This window comes from Carassius carassius, chromosome 19 (genome assembly GCF_963082965.1).
Source record: "Carassius carassius chromosome 19, fCarCar2.1, whole genome shotgun sequence".
In the NCBI taxonomy this organism is placed as follows: Eukaryota; Metazoa; Chordata; class Actinopteri; order Cypriniformes; family Cyprinidae; genus Carassius; species Carassius carassius.
In genome coordinates this window covers 15,387,352-15,407,781 of record NC_081773.1, presented here as the reverse complement: position 1 = coordinate 15,407,781, position 20,430 = coordinate 15,387,352, and the positions used below count along the sequence as shown (strand labels likewise).

At 39.8% G+C, this 20,430-nt stretch overlaps 1 protein-coding gene across 1 annotated transcript; it reads right to left on the bottom strand.

Moving 5' to 3' along the window:
* Positions 1-17,362: 17,362 nt before the first annotated feature.
* LOC132094711 (mediator of RNA polymerase II transcription subunit 4-like) lies at positions 17,363-20,288 on the bottom strand. The gene is made up of 7 exons (XM_059499368.1): positions 20,131-20,288; positions 19,766-19,832; positions 19,392-19,562; positions 18,923-18,980; positions 18,310-18,396; positions 18,054-18,185; positions 17,363-17,910 (listed from the first exon to the last, which is right to left on the bottom strand). The coding sequence occupies exons 1-7, from the start codon at positions 20,223-20,225 to the stop codon at positions 17,738-17,740; spliced, it is 783 nt and encodes a 260-aa protein (XP_059355351.1). The 5' UTR covers positions 20,226-20,288; the 3' UTR covers positions 17,363-17,737.
* Between the last annotated feature and the right edge of the window lie 142 nt (positions 20,289-20,430).

Sequence of the window (20,430 nt, the reverse complement as noted above, 5' to 3'; positions counted from 1 at the left end):
CCCGTGCACGTACATTCTGCACAGGCAGACAGCGAGTTGAAAGTGGTAAAAGTGCACACATGCAGCCCACGGTTACTCGCAGATATATCGAGTCCCACGGGACCCGCTCAGCCTCCCTCCAGTCGGTTAAGCGCCGGAACGGGGTCGAGGAAGAGCGATCTGCCCGCTGTGATCAGCGTGCTCCCCGCCTCAGATGCGCAGCACACTCGAGCGCCGCCGTTGCCCAGTCAACAGAGCGCGTTTCGCATCCAGCCCTTAGCCATTCATGCAGATGCATGGTCAGTGCTTCCAGGGGTTTCGGATTGGGTGCTAGGCATTATAAAGAGAGGCTACTCGCTACAGTTTTCTCGACGCCCACCGCGCTTTTCAGCGCACGCCGAAACTACGGTCAAAACAGAAGTAGCACACATACTTCGGGCGGAAATATTCAAAACTGTTGAGCAAAGGGGCTGTGAGCCTGTGTCTCAAAGCGAGGGGGGGCTGTACAGCGGATACTTTCTGGTGCCCAAGAGAGACGGGAGTCTCCGGCCCATACTGGATCTAAGACAGCTGAACAGGCATTGATGAAACGCAGTTTCAAAATGCTCACGACCAGGAAGCTCCTCGCGCAGATTCGCAGAGGGGACTGGTTCATGTCAATAGACCTGAAGGACGCGTATTTTCAAATACAGATAGCGTCAAAACACAGGCGATATTTGAGATTCGCCTTCGAGGGCCAGGCATACCAGTTTGCAGTCCTGCCATTCGGCTTGTCCGTAGCTCCTCGTACGTTTACGAGGTGCATGGATGCAGCGCTCGCTCCTCTCAGACTCAGAGGCATACGAGTGCTGAATTATTTGGACGACTGGCTGGTTCTGGCCCGATCATGAGCGGAGCTCGTGGACCACAGAGCCGTTTTACTCGATCACCTCGAGAAGCTCGGCCTCAGTGTCAATTGGGTGAAGAGTTCGCTGAACCCCAGTCAGACGATCCTGTTTCTGGGTATAGTTCTGAACTCGTGTTCCATGACGGCGCGGCTGTCACCACAGCGCGCGATGGGCATTCAGCGTGCAGCGAGTTCTTTCCGCTGTGGCGCGACTGTGTCGCTCAAACACTGTCAAAAGATGCTGGGTTTCATGGCCTCAGCATCTCCGGTTCTGTGGCTGGGCCTGCTCCGCATGCGCCCCCTGCAGTTCTGGCTGAAGGCTCGGGTGCCGCGCAGAGCGTGGGCGTCTGGCCGGCTGCATTTCAAGGTCGATCGGAGCTGTGTTGCGGCTCTAGCACCTTGGACAGCGAACGGCTGGTACCGATCAGGTGTAAGCCTGGGGACTTCCCCGAGTGTGAAAATGGTGTCGACGGACGCCTCCACTTCGGGATGTGGAGTGCTGCTCGAAGGCAGACCGTCCTTTGGCCTATGGTCAGAACGGGAAAAGCTCCATCATATCAACTGCCTGGAAATGCTGGCAGTGGAGAACGCGCTGACGCGCTTTTGTCCCCATATCAAGGATCACCACGTCGTAGTCCGTTCGGACAACATGTCCGTGGTGTCCTACATAAATCGCCAGGTCGGTCTCGGGTTCCGAAACCTGTGCAGGCTGACGGAACGCCTCCTGATTTGGGCTCAGCGCAACGTGCGCTCGCTGAGAGCAGTGCATGTGCCTGGACTGCAGAATCTGGGTCCAGACAGGCTGTCCAGAGGCAATGTTCCTACGGGCGAATGGTCTCTACACCCGCAAACAGTCCGGCTGTTGTGGGAGAGATTTGGCATGGCGGAGGTGGACCTCTTTGCGTCCCACGAAAACGCTCACTGCCCCGCGTTCTTTTCCAAGAACGAAAGCGCGCTGTCACGGAGATGGCCGTGCTGCCCGCTTTATGCGTTCCCTCCCGTCTCCCTCCTTCCGCAGGTGATAGAACGGGTGAGAGAAACGAGATGTTCAATACTGCTTGTAGCACCTCTTTGGAAGAACCAACCATGGTTCCCAGATTTGATGCAGTTAGCAGATGTCGCCCCATGGCCGGTACCGTTGAGGAGAGATCTCCTCTCGCAGGCCAGGGGCTCGATTTGGCACCCTCAACCGGAGTTGTGGTCCCTCCATGTATGGGCACTCAACGGTTACCCGCTGATCTTGCAGTGGGAGTGCTAAATACCATCACTCAGGCTAGAGCTCCGTCAACACGACGTCTGTATGCCTCGAAGTGGTCGGTGTTCTCCAGCTGGTGCACAGCTCGAGGTTATTCACCCCTTAGTTGTGAGGTGACGGAGGTCCTCTCCTTCCTACAGGAGCTGTTGGATAAGGGGAGAGCCCCATCCACGCTCAAAGTTTATGTGGCGGCCATCGCTGCGTTTTCTGAAACGGCGTCCGGTCAGTCAATAGGAAGGAACGATTTAGTCATCCGGTTCCTCAGAGGAGCTAGGAGGCTGAATCCTCCCAGACCTCCGTCAGTCCCTATGTGGGACCTCGCGGCGGTTTTGGAGGCCTTGAAGGGTCCCCCTTTTGAGCCTATCCAATCGGTTAGCCTTCAGCATCTGTCGTTCAAGACAGTATTCTTGTTGGCTCTCGCTTCTGTGAAGCGTGTGGGTGATTTGCACGCGCTCTCGGTGAGCCAGTCGTGCTTGGAGTTTGGGCCCAATGACTCAAGGGTCATACTCAAACCTAGGCACGGTTATGTGTCGAAATCCCTCAACACACCGTTTCGGGCTCAGGTTATTGCCCTGTCTGCCCTGTCGGTGTCAGGGGAGGATGGAGACTCGAGTCTTCTTTGCCCTGTCAGGGTTTTAAGAGCTTATGTGTCTTGCTCTGCTGCCTTTCGGCAGACGGAGCAGCTATTTGTCTCGTTCGGTGGACGTTCCAAAGGAATGGCTGTTTCGAGACAGACTCTATCCAGATGGATAGTTGACGCCATAGCGTTAGCTTACGCTTCCAGGGGCCTTCAGTGCCCGTTGGGCGTCAGAGCACACTCCACAAGAGGCGTCGCCTCGTCGTGGGCGTGGTCTACTGGGATCTCCTTGCAGGATATATGTATGGCGGCGGGTTGGGCCTCGCCGTCTACATTTATCAGGTACTATAACCTGGAGGTTCCCGCCTTGCAAGCAAGGCTGCTGTCGGTATAGAAGAATCAGGGCCCTGAGGGGAATTCTGAATTCATGAGCGCTATGCGCTGCCGACTGTTATATGGGCAGTATTGCGTAAGACCCGCATTGCCACATTGGTCAGGCCTTGCCTCGGCTGTGTGATGTCATATTGCCGCATCTACGGATGCTGCTAGATATGGGACGGAGGGCTTTCCCCCTTTTCTGTCCCGGACTCTCTGTGAGTCCCTCAGGTGACTGTGCACTGTAAATCCTGGGCGTTGCTTCAGGTTTATTGGTGTGTGATCCCTGCGCGCACGGCGTTTTACATCGGGTTCCCGTAGCGTCTTAGCTAAGACGCAGTACGAGAGAGCTCTCGTAAGAGAACGTACTCGGTTACTAAACGTAACCTCGGTTCTCTCTAGAAGAGCGAACGAGTACTGCGTTCTCTGCCATGCGTACGATTCACTCTGGTTCGCTTCGGCGATGAAATAAATCAGGTGAGTCAGCCTTTTCGAGCTCCTTTTATAGGTTGGGCCACACCCGTTTCGGCGGGAAGTGGCAAGAAGGGCGCGAAGCGCCCTTATTGGTCTGATGTTGCATCAGCCCGCGCTCGATAGGCTGTGCAGTTGCCGCATAAACAAGCGAGCGTATTGTGTGAAATGAAGCAAAACGAATTCTAAACATGAATTAAAAGAAAATCAAATAATAGATGCATACAAATAAGAAGGAATGAAAGAAAAGAGAAGGCAGCAGGGGAATAAACAAGTGTTTAAAATCTATAAATCTGCTGCCATTCATTTTCTTATGTGACCTGTTTATGCCAGAAATGAAAAGAGGAATTTAAACTCATTCCATTGTGAGCGGGAAACAGAAATGAAGGGGACTCTGCACAACAAAAACATACTAGTTTGGGTTTCTAACGCTGTGCTTTATTTTATGAAGTTTCCCAAATATTTAAATGGCTTGTTAAGTATACATGAAGTGCATTGTTAAGGGCCTGTTAAGTTATAAAAACTGTCAAACATGTTATCTTATTAAGACACACTAAGTTATTATAGAATGCAAAATAGCAAAATAAAGAATTCAGACTTGTATTTTAGAAATGATAAAGTTACCACAACCTACACATATGTTCCTTTGGTTGGAAATGTAGATGTACACTGAAGAAGATTATAATGACAACCACTTTCAAATTCATAGATCATCTGGTTTGAGGTGTAAACACTGGATAATTGCTACTTCCTCTGCAATATGGGACTGTCATAAAGGTTTATCTTACTGCCTGTCAGGTTAATTAAGATATATTACAGGACAAGCTCAGTGTGGGACTATTGTTTTAATAGGTGAATTTTTTAAACCATCATTTTTAAGCTTATATTTTTAACAAGATGAAGATAATGTTCTCTGCTTTGCAATAACAAGGAGAAAACAAGTTTAATTTTAACTACTAAATATTGTAGAATTGTATTGTATTGTAAAAAGCGCTATACAAATAAACTTGAATTGAATTGAAAAAATTTAACTTGCATGTTAAAGTCTGATTGATTAATGAACATTTTATATACTTAGATAACTAAACTTTTGGGAAATGTGCATTATACGCTACTAACATTGTTCTTTCGGGGGGCGGGGGGAAGGGAAAGGGAAATGCAGGCAACAAATCTTCATTATAATACAAAACTTCCCAAAAGAATATTCTTGCCTGAGCATAACTCCGTACTTCTAGCTAGATCAATCAGGACTCTCAAACAGCATGATATTTACTGAGACACTTAGTTTTGATTTATCATTGCTATCTTATAACTCAGTATCAGCACAAACCTTTCATACTGTAGCTTTAAAACTTTTAGACATGCTGCTGTTTAGAAAGAGATGTGTGTTATGAGACTTGAAGTACATCAGAGGATGCACAAATATAATATGCTATACCTGTCATTTAATACTGCAAGGTGAAGCTAAAACTAAGATTTGAATGGAGAAATGTCAACGTCAGAACTAAGCCAGAGTGACAAATGAGAATCTGTGCATGTATAGCCATTCTAAACAAAACAGAATGTGGATTACTTATAGCCACAGTATTAAGCAGGATAATTACCAACGTGTCCTGAAACATCAGCATTCCTCTAAAAATGTGAAAGACAATGTACTTGGCATCCGAAATGACACAGAGTATAGGCTGGACACAGCACAGACTTCACAAAGGGACAATATCCAAGGGAGGCTACTGAACACTATAACAGGATAACAAGGGACAATGCCCAAAGTCTAGCCTGCTTTTTTATTTATTTATTGCTGCAAGGGATGTGAAACTTGTCAAAACTTTGCTCCATAAAAAGAAAACATTCAAAGGGGTTTACATGCAAAAGGGGAATTGGCGGCACATATAAATAAGCAGTAATTGATAACTTAATCATCTAACACAGATAAAAGAGCTCTTAAATTAAAGCTGACATCTTAATTGTCCATTACTTAATAATCTTATCTTAAATAATTCCCATCTCTCCAACAGGTTATTTGGATTTAGCTCTGAAGTTTACCAACTACGACATCATTAAAGTGCTCATAAAGGAGCTGGAAAATGTTTGAATATAAATGGCTGCTTTTAACTAATGAGGAACTATCATTTCAGTGGAGAGATAAATGAGTTGTGGAGAGCCCTGCAATTAGAAGCCAGTGTTCAGGATCTCGTATCAAGCCAATTTAATGCCGAGGAGCTTCCAGTGACCTATGAGAGGCTGTGTGTGTGTGTGTGTGTGTGTGTGTGTGTGTGTGTGTGTGTGTGTGTGTGTGTGTGTGTGTGTGTGTGTGTGTGTGTGTGTGTGTGTGTGTGTGTGTGTGTGTGTGTGTGTGTGTGTCTACTATCACTATCCAAACAGTTTTCCAGGCACAAACAAGCACCTCCAGGATTTTAACACGTATCAGCTTGGATTACACTGAAGAGAAGTATAGGTGAGATCAGGGACGGCTGTTTCACTCTTTGCTCTAATGTTTGTATCTGTGTTTTTTGTGCTATATTTATCTCAAACATGTCTGCTACAATTTAATGTTGTTTTGTTGTAACTAGTGCTGTTGTTGTAAGCTACCCCACTACAGGGGTAAATTGTAACAGTAGATGGGGTGGACTGAAACACTATTAAAAAGATTAACATCGGAAACCTTCACATGGAATTCACAATCGTACTGAAATTAGAATTTCAACAGAATTTTCTCTGATTTTCCACTGAGACTGTGGCTAGAGCTGGTGCTCAGTCGAGGATGGCACTCGTGCACTGGCAGGTAAAAGCTACATCACCAACATGTGATTGGAATCACTAGATATCTATTGTGGAAGGAAAGCATTGTTATTTTTTTTTTGCCAACTACTGCTGAACTGACATATTTAATTGTTCTTGTTAATGTTACTAATTCACCTGAACTCCGTCGGCTTTTTAAAAATGGCACCTTTCAGTCTGTGGTCTGTAATGGAAACTCCACTTACTGACGTCATAGGTCCCGTGTTTGAGACCAGCAATGTCTTAGGGCCAGTTCAGAACCAGGATCTGGGCACCGACCCAGGATTTTTGCAAAATGCTAAATGCAACCCGGTTCCCAACAGCACTGATGGAAAAGGGGTATAAGTCAGTGTTCCTCAGTGGGGGTAGTGCTACCCGCCAGTGTGCATTCAGAGAGCATCAGGGGACATTTATTTAAGGTGAGCTTAGGCCAAAGATTCACAATGACACAAGCTAAAACATTATATCTACTTGCTAAAAAAATGGTTTGCAACATTCATACCATGTCTGGATGTGTCAAAGCAAACGTTCCAAACCCATTTGTCCTGTTAACAGTGCATGAAGTACATCCATGCACTGTTAACAGAGGCATCCGTTGATTACCTGTGTTTTCTGTCAGTGCGCATCCACTGTTGATAACTAATTGTAATGGGTTCTAGGTTTTTGATGTGACACATCTGGTGTATTAAAACGCTTAATGTACAAAATACTAAACATTGCTTAATGTCCTAAAACCTCAACCACTGAAAACCAATTTTCTCTCACATTCCTCTTCTCAAAACACTGTTTACTTCTGCAACTTCAAAAATGATAGTTTTCTCCCCATAGAAAACAAGTTATAAAGAAAATGTTTAACATGAGTTAATGCATTAATACAGAGATATAAGACCAAACTCAGTAAACACTTTACTGATGTTGCAAACCATATACAGATAAGCAGATGTGGCTAGAATATGAATGCAATGAGCCAAAATGCATGTTAAGGATTTTCCTCCCATTGAAAATCATTATGAAGAAATGCCTTAACAGATAAAGATATAAAATGCCGTTTATACAGTTTATATACTAAAATATATAACTATGTACAGGCGAGCAGATGAACCCAAAATATGAACGCAGTAAGCTAAATTGCATGGAAAGTGTTTTCTTTATGATGAAAATGTTTAAAGCCTGGGTATACTTTATATTTATGATTTGTTTTACAGTGAATGGTAAATATACACCTGATAAAAAAATAAAAATAATAAAAAAAAACTTATACACATGGCTTATACACCATCCCATTTTGTTCAGTCTTTGTAGGCCCAGGACAAGAAAATAGGTGAATACTTGCAAACAAATCCAATTATAAAGCACACTGCAGGTTCAAACAGTGGTTAACATTACAGTGTTACAACCATCCCCAGGTTCTGCTCCCATGTACACACACACAGACACTTCTTGTACTGTTTCTGTAAAAGACTTTTCTTATTACAGAAGTTCAAACCTGCTGTTCTACAACAATCAGTGTCAGTCCTGACCTTTACACACACATGCAGTATACAGTGCTAAACGTAATACAGAAAGATGAACCTGTAATTGCTTATTTGCTTTTTGTTGACCAGTAATTCCAAAAATCATCTCTGCCTCAGAAAATATACATCATTATACAGAATTCAGTCTCTTTCATTGTCTTGAGGGGTTTTCCCCTCCTCATATTTCTTCTCTCTTTCTCTTCTGGCTGTGTGAGACGGACTAAATCATGTTACCCTTAATAAACCCAAGTCACCGCTATCTCTCTCTTTTTTAGCCGTGCAATAGAGGTGACTCATCCACTGCTCACTCTGTGCAGATAAGAACACTTGCCTTTTCATTCATGATTTTGACTAAAGGGGGAAACAAGCTCGAAAACAACCCACTGTCTTCACGCTTTCACTACAGTGTGATAAACAGACCAACAAAGCGGGAGGACAGAACAGATTTAATTATCCGTCATGATAAAAGAAGAAAAGGATGAGAGAAAAGCCCTTCTTTCTGTCCAGACGTAACGTATTCTATTGAGTAAGTGTATCACTGGCCTTATTGTGTGAAAGACACACACAATTGAGATATTTCTACATTTAATGATCAATCCAGACACTATCTGCTGTTATTTATGAAATATCTGTGTGCAAATTAAAGTAAAGACCAGCTGGCACTCCTGGTGCTCTTCAGAGCTTTGTTCAAGCAGCTTGAAGCCGCTGACACACACAAACACCTACAGGGTAAATACCTTCATCTAGATATTAATATTTTCTGACAGTGGAGACAAATATTCCTACTTGAGCAAGAGTGCATTAATATTTATTGTATGTGTGTCTGTGGAACACATGCACTCCCCCTAATGCTGTCCCACACCGAGTAATGTGTTATCACTGCTGCACAATGTACTCAAAATGACATGTTTTTCAGAATCATAACTGTGGCATAGCATTCTGCCAGGATTAGGATAAAACGACAACTGCAGCCAGAAAGAATGAGTCTTTGCTGGAGATCTGTGTTTGATGATCAACAATTGCTGCCCCAAGAGGCATAAACCCACACACTTGCACACAAACAGCATGATCGGAACTTAATTCAGCTTGGCTTTGTCTTGTCAGATCGTTTTATTTGCAGCTGAATGTATCTTCTCTCTCTATTAATGTTATACCTGTGTGAAATTGAGAAAATAAGTTGAAGATGAACGGCAACTTTAAATCAACACATCTTCCTGTGCCAAAATATGCTCTGATTCCCTTCATTAAATTCTCTGCAAAAACACATTTTCCTCATCTGGTTGTCTGTAAGAGTTCATTACAGGAAAAATGTCCCAACGCAATTGTTCCAAGAAAGAGACGCTGCATAAATTGAACCTGTGTTCGTATAATGTATCTTCAAGGGCAGAATTATTTAGATTATAAATAGATAAAAGCACTCTGAATTCAACAAAGTATCAGAGCACCGCAGTAAACCTCTTTCAACAGGATTCATTGTTGCGCATGAGCATCCTCACTCCTACAAGACAATCAAACTGACAGAGACTAATCACACCAGTGTTATACACACTACCATTTAAAAGTCAGTAAAAAACGTCTCCAATGCACAAGGCTGCATTTTTTGATCAAAAATACAGTAAAACAGTATCAAATATTACAACTTCAAATAACCCTCTAACTTTCTATTTTAATGTATTTGAAATGTAAATGATTTCTGGATGGCAAAACTGATATTTTCAGCAGTCATTACCTCATTAAAACTAAATTAAATAATTCTAATGCGCTGCTTTTTAAATTTTTTAAATTTTTATTTTTTTACTATCAGCGTATTACTATCAGCGTTGAAAATAGTTGCTAAATATTTTGGTGGAAACCATGAAACTTTAGTTTTTTCATTAAATATGTATTGAAAGTGAAAGAAAATCGTGATATTTGGCAAGTATGGTAATCCATAATTGGAATTGGTGCTCTGCATTTAACCCATCCAAGTGCACACACACAGCAGTGAGAATTGAACACACCGTGAACACACACCCGGAGCAGTGGGCAGCCATTTATGCTGGGGCACCCAGGGAGCAGTTGGAGGTTCAGTGCCTTGCTCAAGGGCACCTCAGTCGTGGTATTAGCGGTGTCCTGACATTTTATCCTACCCGTCAGATTTTCCTACCCGGGTTTACTGCGCATGCGCACATCAATATCGCGTCCTTTTTCTCATGCTAAAGAACATATTTTATGTATCTGCATTACTGTAAGGGCAGGTTTAGGGTTGGGGTAGGTGTAGACTTTAATAAAAACGCAATCCAATTGGTAGAAAATAATATTTATTTTTGGTTTCCTGTAGCTGTATCCCTTCTAGCTACAGCCACGAATATAACACATAATTACTGTATTTGCAGTACTGTAAGGGTAGGTTTAGGGTTGTGGTAGGTGTAGACGTTAATAAACCATAACTTTACAGTAGCATTTTTCATTGTCGGATTGTACTTCCCACTGTTTTAGTGGGAGGTAGGAAAATCTGACAGCGTAGGACAAATCAACAGAACACCGGCCCAAGACTCAAACCAACAACCTTAGGGTTAGGAGTCAAACGCTCTAACCACTAGACCACAACTTCACATTTAAAAAAGCCATGCACTGAATCCCCATATTTTAATGCTGGGCACAAACTGTGAATAGACTGAAAATAGACTTTTTACCCAGAATTTACTAAAGTAGAATTTACCCAGCCAATGCTTTTATACAGGATCAGATCATAACATCTGAAAAAAAAAGGATATGTCTGACATCTCTGAATCTAAGCTATATCCAGCACATGGGGAGCAACTGGGGGTTCAGTGCCTTGCTCAAGGGCACTTCAGCAATGGGTATTGAGGGTGGAAGAGAGCGCTGTTCATTAACTCCCTCCCACCTACAACTCCTGCCAGCACAGAGACTCGAACCTGCAACCTTTTGGTTACAAGTCAAACTCTCCAACCATTAGGCCACAGCTGCCCCCATTATAAAATATAAACAGCATCAATAAAAAGAAAAGATCCTTATGATAAAAGCTGAAAGTCTTATAATTTGAAGGTTTTATAAGCCTTATGGCCAAACAGATTACTGACCAGGTCATTTTTTATTTATTTTTCCCCAGAATCCCATTACCTGTGAACTTTCTGTCAATGAGACAGTTATTCCACATTGAAAACAACATTCTACTTCCTGTATGTTGTGGCTTATTCAATTCAAATTCGCAATATGAACTGGGGTTTTTTAAATTCTGTACTGCCAGTTTTGTAATTCTGAATTATGCCCAGCTCTGGTATTTTCAGCATGTTATTTTCAGGCCATTCTATATAGTCTTTAACAGTTTGTTATAGAGTGCAGTCAGTGGACAGACCCTCATTTGTTACATCAGGGGGGAAAAATGTTCAGACAGACTGTATGGTGAGGGGAAAAGAGCCATACAGTAGCTGCTCTCAGCAGACAAAACAAACACTCACACCCCTGTACAAATCTGACAGGAGCAAATACATTTTTCTAAACCCTTTACTCCAGCTGCCTTATACCAGCTTTTATTATCTGATCCAAGTTAAAACATTTATTTGTCAGACTAAAATAGTAAAGTCTATATTTAAGGACAGGATTAGAGACAGGGATAAAATGCACTTGGTTAATGAGACCTTGGCTTGATTTCTTCAGTATCAAAATGCCCAAGTTCATGCAATGTAAATATTCATTAAGCACAATCTTAAATGCAAACATTCAATGACAAATAATGGGCTACACATTTTATGTGGTCTAGACACATTCAAAATCTAAATATGGAGAAAGGTGTTTAGTTATGTCAATTCAAATAGTAGGACTTGTGAAGGAGTTTGAAAGGCCCAGATGAGACATGTTAAGTTAATGCTATAAGTTATTTATATCTCTTTTTTTTTAATTTACAGGGTTAGTTCTCCCAAAAATAAAAAAATTAGCTTGTGTTTTACTCAACCTCAAAGCATCCTACGTGTATATGACTTTTTTCTTATAGACGAATCCAGTGTTATATTAAAACTTACTGTATCACAACTAATATATCTAATATATATGATCACAACTAAAATGTACTAAAATAATTTAAACTGGAATTATAAATGAATAAAAACAGACGTAATAAAATTACTAAAACTTTAACTAAACTGAAAACAGAAAATACGGAAATAAAAGTATTCAAAATATATTAATAAAAACTATATTAGTGTACAAAAGATACTAACAATGTCTCAGATGACTTCAGTGTCCATTTTACTGTAATATTGTTCACTAATTGTTTCATGCATTGTGCTGGATTCGTTGTTTTTCTTATAGTGGAAATTTGAGATGTACTATGTACTAAATTACTATGTATTTGTTTAGTGGCTGTGTAATAATAATGTACATTCAGACCATACATTATGCCTTACATAAAGTAAATAAGTGTTATAGAACTCTCTAGAAGAAAGGAAAGTCACAAGATGACAATACACTCCCGTGAGTACCTAATCAACCTCTCACATAATTTTGTGCTCTTATAAACCCTAAACGAGTCTCTATGTAAATTACTATAATTATTTATGGTAATTATCTAACATTGCTATTATTTTATAATTGAGTACTTTGATGATGAAACTAACAAAGGCTAAAGATACATATCAGAAGGGTAGACAGAAACACAGATACACATATGGTGAGCAGGTGAGAAGTTTCCACTAATAGCACATTCTCTCTAGAGAGCAGAGACATGCCCCCAGCTCATCCATGTGATCAAAGAGACCCTAATAGTAGATCATCATTTGCAACTAAGTCTTTAATATAGTCGTTTTGTCTTACAAATTATTTAACAACGTGAACAAGTTTAGATTTTCATCACTGTTAATTCTGCAGAAGAGCATTATACAGTACGTCATGTAAACATGGGAGCATTGGGATTCTAGGGTGCAAAGACCCCAAGCATATAACAAAACACATATTTCATATAATAGGCTAAATACTGCAGTGAAACGGTGGGATCATCACTTCATTAAACTCCTTTTGCATTATGGGAACATGTTGATGGACTGAAGACGGTGATGTTGTCGAATGAGTCAGAGATTGCCATAGAGACACTGGCCACCCTGTCGTGATTTACTGAGTCATTATGTGCCCCCTTGCAAGGTGTGTGTTTGATGTACATGTTGTTGAATGACAATGGTGGAGACTTACAGCGAGAGAGCTATTTTTGATTTCAAAATATGTGACATAATGAACTGTGTTGGAAAAACTTGATGTTGTTTTAATTTTATTTTGTATTTGATTATATTTTAAAATGTATTGATATTTTGATGTTTAAACATTTATATTACTAATATTAATATTACTTAATTAATAAATACAATAAATACATTTAATTAAATTTTAGCATTAAATAACAACTGTTAGTAAATAACAACATTTAAATAAAACATTTAGCGAGTGTTCTCTATTTTAATATATATGTATATATATATGTATATGTAATTTATTCCTGATATAGCATAGTTGAATTTTCGTGGTATTTTTTCAGGTTGTTTGATGAATATAAAGTTCAAAAAACAGTATTTATTAAAAATATTTTGTAGGAATTTAAATGAATTTATTGTTTCCTTGCTAAAAAAAAATAATAATAATTAAGGGGTTAGTTTTTGAGGGTGAATAATTAAAGGGTTCCTACGATGTTGCTAAAAATAAATATATATATTTTTTGTATTTGGTGTAATGAAATGTTTTTGTGGTTTAAGGTTAAAAAAAAATTTCCACATGCTGTACATTATTTTTTCTCCTCTTTGCCCCGCCTTTCTGAAACGTAGTTTTTTTACAAAGCTCATCGATCTGAAAAGTGAGGTGTGCTCTGATTGGCCAGCTATCCAGTGCATTGTGATTGGCTGAATACCTCAAGCGTGTGACGGAAATGTTATGCCCCTTATCATACTGTGATGCCGTGTGTCCCGGCACAAGACAAAACCAATAAAACCCATTACAAACAAGGCATTTGTTGCATCCAGTGGGACATAACTACTGATTATAATGACTTATAATGTCTTTTTATGCATTGTGTTGCATATCGCACCGCATAAACATAAAACCATGTCTGCATTTGTGATTGGAGAAACGACAAACAACAAGCGCTACTCTACACTGCTCAAAACTCATGCTTGAATCATCAGTGGCAAATTCTTTAAATATAAAAAAAACATACTTACAGACTGTGAGTCATAAGATCCAGACTGTCCTTGCCAAGAGTGAGGAACGGCCAGCAGATTCGACGAAGGAGCAGCCGGGGGCTTGCGGCAATCAAATGTGATGACCCCGGGCTAGATTCTGCTTCTTCCATAGTGAAATCTGATCCGGCGATCCACAACGCAAAGTTAATGTATTTCCTCAGCGACCGGCACAGATCAGATCTAGGCATGACTAAGCAGATATCATCCTCTTTTGGAAGGCCAAAGAAAGTAGTTTCACTTACACAATGAAACACACAGCATCTCCACGTCATGGCGCTGGTGGCAAAAGAGAAAATAAAAGTTACGCCTTCTTACTTTGCGTGAACATTTGTGCGGCGTTATGCAAATCTTCCCACATCGTGACATAGATGTGGGGGCATGTTTTAACGAGGCATTTTAAGAGGGTGTGGACAAGTCTTTTATAAAAAAAAATATATTTCTTTGGATTTGAGACTTTAGTCTTTGCAACTTTACAGATCTTTTTTATGCACCAAGATCTTGTAACACTCCAAACTTTCAGTGTATACAAGATACATTCTCTGAATGGCCATTTTCCTTTGAAGGTAAAGTGAAATTGTTTTAAATATGTTGAGATGTCTTTACTAAAACACAAGACAAAAATGTTGTTGTCTTTCTACATTGTACACTAAAACACATTCTGTTGGGAATTTCAGTCAATCCTTGAACACAGAACAAGCAGTATAAACTTACATCACATCAGATTAAATTTAAATCAGTTCTTTTCCTGGACTAAGGTTGTGATACCAGGTGATTAATCACTAGCGTCTACGCAGAGGTGAGAGATGTCTCTGACCCAAATATCACAGACATGTCTTTCATAATCATGGGATTTGTATATGATCTTTTGAAGATTTCCGGCTGCTTTCCAATTATACATTCATCAAATGAATGTCTCTGCCGATGACGAATTACATGTAATATTGGCCAAGTGTTGAGCATTGAAGACAAAACAAAGATGAAGGCGAGAGCAGAAAGAGAAGCAAAGAGATATACTTTCTTTGGCCTTCCAAAAGAGGATCATATCTGCTTCGTCATGCCTAGATCTGATCCGTGCTGGTCCCTGAGGAAATACATTAACTTTGCGTCGGGATTGCCGGATCAGCTTTCACCGTGGATGAAGCAGAGTCCAGCCCGGGGTCGTCACATGTGGTTTCTGCAAGCCCCGCCGCTCCTCACTCAAGCCGCCAGTAGTTCATCACTCTCCGATCACAAATGCAGACATGGTTTTATGTTTATGCGGCGTGATACACAATGCGTAAAAAGACAGTCAAATTCATTATAATCAGTAATTATGTCCCTACAGGATGCAACAAATGCCTCGTTTGTAATAGGTTTTATTGTTTTTGTCTTGTCACGGCATCACAGTATGGTAAGGGGCCTAACATTTCCATCAGTATTCAGCCAATCGCAACGCACTGGATAGCTGGCCAATCAGAGCACACCTCACTTTCAGTGTTTCAGAAAAGTGAAGCATAGACAAAAAACAATAATGTACAGTATGAATAACGCATATGGAAGCATCTTATTTTTAGCATCATATGACCCCTTTAATTACAAGCAGGAACAGCTCTAAAATGTCCTGACACAACTATTGGTACACTTAACATTCGCGGCATTAACGTCGTGTGATAAAAAGCCATGCACTGAATCCCCATATTTTAATGCTGGACACAAACTATGAAAAGACTGAAAATAGTCTTTGAATTTACACAGTCAATGCTTTTATACAGGATCAGATCATAACATCTGGAAAAAAGATGGTATCTTAAGGTAACACAAGACGTATTAATTCATGCAATATAGAACTATTAAAAATGCTGTCCTAATTAGTGTTAATGCGCCATCTGGTGGACAATGTTAAACAACCCGAATTTGCACCTATGCCCGACCAAAAATATTCATAAAATGTTCAAAGTATTAATTCAATGCTCAGAATGGTACTCTGGGACCATTAAACTCAATCACCATGTGCAATATAATACAAGATCAAAGAGATTTTAGAGCTAAGATTGGAAACTGAGTCAGGAGTTCATCTATCCATCTTCAAGAATCTCTTTCATCTTTATTTGACCCTCTAACTTCAGCACTCACCATTGTAATTCTATTCTAAATATATATATATATATCACTAGCTTTCTAATCTTTTTGAATTCTGTGTTCTTTTCATTTATTATACAATTAACAAAAGCAAAAAAGACCTCTAACACTAGATTGCTCTATTCTTTTCTGTTTTCTTTTTATTTATTATATTATTAAAAAGCACTTGATTTGTGTACTGCGTTAAGCTAACTGAGTCTTGTCATAGCACTTGTATATCATGGCTCTTTTCTTGATTTTGATTGCTTCCATTGTCCTCATTTATAAGTCCCTTTTGGATAAAATCGTCTGTTAAATGACTAAATGGAAGTTCAGAATGTATTTTTTAAAACGGAGGCAGTAAACATGTTTTTACAACTAGTGTTACTAGAACCACTTATTCAAGCACATTATGTAGTTTGTCTAGATTTTGTTTCTAACTAGTATGAAAAAAAAGATAATTACAATTAGACAATTTCCTAAATGAAATAGCCTACATGACCCTAAAAGTGCATTGAAACTATTTTAAATAAAACTGTAGTTAAACTAGAAACTTGTATGTAAATGAGGAAAGGACAGAAAGGCTGAGACTGATGGATGTACATAAATAAAAAAGCAAATTCTGGGCCAAGTGTGAACAAATCTCAAGACATTTTAAATAAATTATCAATATTCAGTATGCAAATAAGTGTAATTGAAATGTTTATGGTTAGATTTTAGATTTTAAATGTTCAGTCTCAATAGGAGATTCTTGAGAATTTTATATGAATTTAAGAGAAGGTTTAAACTAACATTAGATACCCAAGATTGAAAAATTATCTTTGAAACATAGTTCAAGACAGTGCCATATGTATATTAAGTGATTCAGACTGTATTATTTAATATAAAGTGTAGGAGTTTCAAATAAAGCCTAACCTGAATGTTACAGCAATATCAAAACTGTCTTGCAAGCACTGTAATAAACTGAAGTCGACAGTCTAAGCGCAATAATCATGCACAGAGTAGGATACGTGCAAGCACTTTTAGAGGTCATGGTATATACTGGAATACTGAACCCGAGGGGTCATTTAAATCAGACCTATTCCTTTACTACCTTACCTCAGCTCCACAGGGGAAACAAACCATTTTAAAACTACACCGTGCTTCTGTACGTGTTCTGTTGTGCTTCACAAAACAGACAAGGTAAAATGAACAATACTATATATATTTTTTTTTTTTTTAAAGTTTTATTTACAGACTCTGAAAGTTCAGAGGTATTTACATTGCTATTTATATTCCAACTGTAAACCAGAAATGCTTCACTACATTACAAATAAATGCAAATGAGCCTGTCACTCTGCACACATTGAAAACGACACACTGGTGACATTTGAGACCAGTGGGATAAAATTATACACAAATGATGACCGCAAGGCATCTGAAGAATGAAAAAAATAAGCAAATGAGGCTTTGCTGAAAAGAGGACCGATGTAGGTTCGGTCCTCATGAAAGCAGTAGATGTTGCCATCTGGATCTATAATCACAGAAACTAGATGCAGACAACACACTTTCTTTACTATGGGGACACACACACACACACACTCAGTCTGAGTCACTGCTGCTGCTGGAGGAATCTGTTGACATGGCCTCAACATCATCTTCATTTTCCTTGTTATGACCAGGTGGCTCCAGGCCAAAATCGTTGCCATGGTGAGGAGGCAGAATCCCCATGGAAACATCAGCGGACTGCCAAGGATATTGTGGAGTTAGAATATCTAAAAGTGAAAGGAGAAAGATATTAGCCCAAAATAAACATCAAGGAAACATTCTGTACTTCAGCAGAAATGTCCATAGCCACACACAAACCACAATATTTGTTTGTTAAAGAAAACCGGAGGAAACAGAAGAGTGAACCTGCCTGGCAATCTCCCAGCAGCCAGTGCGTCTCCTGGCAGGTGCCCGTTCACTCCGTTGGTGGGCATGTTGCTCATGTTACCCAGTATTCCACTGCGCATCTCCAGATCCGTGGGGTACGGCCTGCGGGGGTCACCTACACATAAATGCACATCATAAGAACTTATATAAGAACAAGAACAAATATAACCGAACTTGTTCCTGAGGAAATCACATGAGTGAAAGAGACAAATAAAAGAACTGTATAAAAGTCGGTTTACCTGGAACCCAGTTGAGAGGAGCACACACTGCGTTACTGGCACTGATCCTGTGAGCGTATTTGATGATCTCCTCTGAAGAGATACTCCCTGGTGACAAGAGGCCATCTTTAACTTAAACAGGATCTATTTGATACTATGGTAAATCAATGCATTAAATCAAGTAAATAAAATACAAGTTCTTGCATCTCAGTATCATGACTTAATCAATTCTACTGAGAACTCCCATATTTTCCTGAACATATATCACATATTAAATCATCTGAAACATGTTGGGGTATTTAGTCTATAGTCATTTAGTCTATAGAACATTTAGTCTATAGTCAGTTTTAATAAATTCCTTTAGGCTTGAAGATCATGTGTTGTTTTTTTAAATAATGAATGCCATTTCAATTTATGTTTGTATTATATTTCTGTTCATTTCGGAGTACCATTAAAATAAAATATTTCTTGTTTAGTGAAGGAATAATGTTCCAGAAAGTAATAATTAAGTGTCTTGTACACCAATGTCATTCCCCTCTCAACAATGCAAAATGTAAATATGACCTAGTGTGAATTATAGTAAAGAGAAAATTATTTTCCAGAAAATATGGTCATAATTTCAATAATACAATACCATGTCTGGCCTTTTCGATAGACTTCAGCTTTTCTTTGGCTTGGTAGACAGCAGTGGCCTGATAATGAATGAAACACAGAATTATTGCTAGTTTAAAGAACATAAATATTGTAAATAAATATCTAAAAATACTGTGTGTTGCACTTTATCTTGAAGTGTCCATGTTAGTGTAAATACAGTTGCTTGTAATTACGCATAATTTACTGGAACTCCTATAGTAATAACAATGTTGATTTTATTTTTAAGGTGTCCTTGACTCGAATCAAAATACATTTGTAATGTTCTTTGTTAATTTTGTTAATTTCAATGATTTCTCTCAAATCAAACTCACAGCAACACAACACACAGTTGTTTTTGTTGGAAATTAAATATCTACAAAGTTGCACAAAAACTGATGGTTTGTAGTGTAATAAAGCATGCTGATCTGTAACTGAATCCTCCTGAAATAATCATGTAGTGGCTCAGTTACCAGTATATGCTCAGCCTCTTTGAGTTGTTTCTGGAGCTGCTGGATATCGCTGTCTCTCTTCTCGACCTCCTTCTCCAGAGCCTGCATCTCCTGGTGCACTTTGCCCTGCTCCACCGCCGTCTGCATCAGCTCCTGGAACTCTTTATCTCTCTGCACTAACAGCTCCAGTATCTGCCCACAGAATCAGCATAGGGTCAATTCACAAGGCAATTATTAATACTAATGAAATTCTCAGGATTTTTTTTTTTCAGGAAATTCCCAGGCTAAATCAGAATTGTAAAACCTGTAAATATCAGATACAAATCTGTCTTCTTGAGATTTCAGTGATGTCCTAAGTATTGTGTGTGCTTGTGTGTGTAAACAGTGTTCCTCACATCGGTGTCCTCTCCAGGCTGGGGCAGTTTCTGTGTCCTGGACAGCGCCAGCATCTCTATCAGCTCTCTGCAACACAAACAACAAAATAAGAGAACCGAAGAGGAGCTGTGTGTGTGAATAGTAGTAGTCTAAAATGTGTTGAAAGTTGGGAAAACCGCAAACTCGAGTGGACAACGGAGACTGTGACTTATTTATTCCATTATGATCTAACGTTAATCCAGCAACTGTTAGCAGGAATGACTGGGGAATTCATGAATGAACTACAGCAGTGTAATATCATTCTACTTTGTAACAGCTAAAAAAGCAGACATAAATAACATCAAAGCTTATTTCATCTAAACATGCAGAATATATGAAGACAAACCTTGATAAGACTTCAATATCATCCAGAGTGGATAAAAGCTTCTCTTTCGTCGGTTTCTCTGCCGCCGCCATGACAGTTTCTCCTCGTCTGCGCATGCGTGAAAAATAACACGCAGAAGCAAGAGTCAGACAGTGACGTCTGTTGGCGGAAGGACCACAATATACACTCGCTCTCAATTAAATATTATTATCCATAGTGTTCATATAAACAGTTCAGGGTAATACAATAAACGACGAAGCACATATCACTTATGACATTGTAATTTGGTACTTGTTTATTTCCTCAGCGCTGGTAAGAATC

Coding starts and splice junctions, on each gene's coding strand:
- LOC132094711 (XM_059499368.1), bottom strand. CDS start 20,225: ATGCGCAGACGAGGAGAAACTGTCATGGCGGCGGCAGAGAAACCGACG. Junction 18,397..18,922: donor TATCGAAAAGGCCAGACATG/GTATTGTATTAT, acceptor TCTTGTCACCAG/GGAGTATCTCTTCAGAGGAG. Junction 18,186..18,309: donor TCCTCTCAACTGGGTTCCAG/GTAAACCGACTT, acceptor ATTTATGTGTAG/GTGACCCCCGCAGGCCGTAC.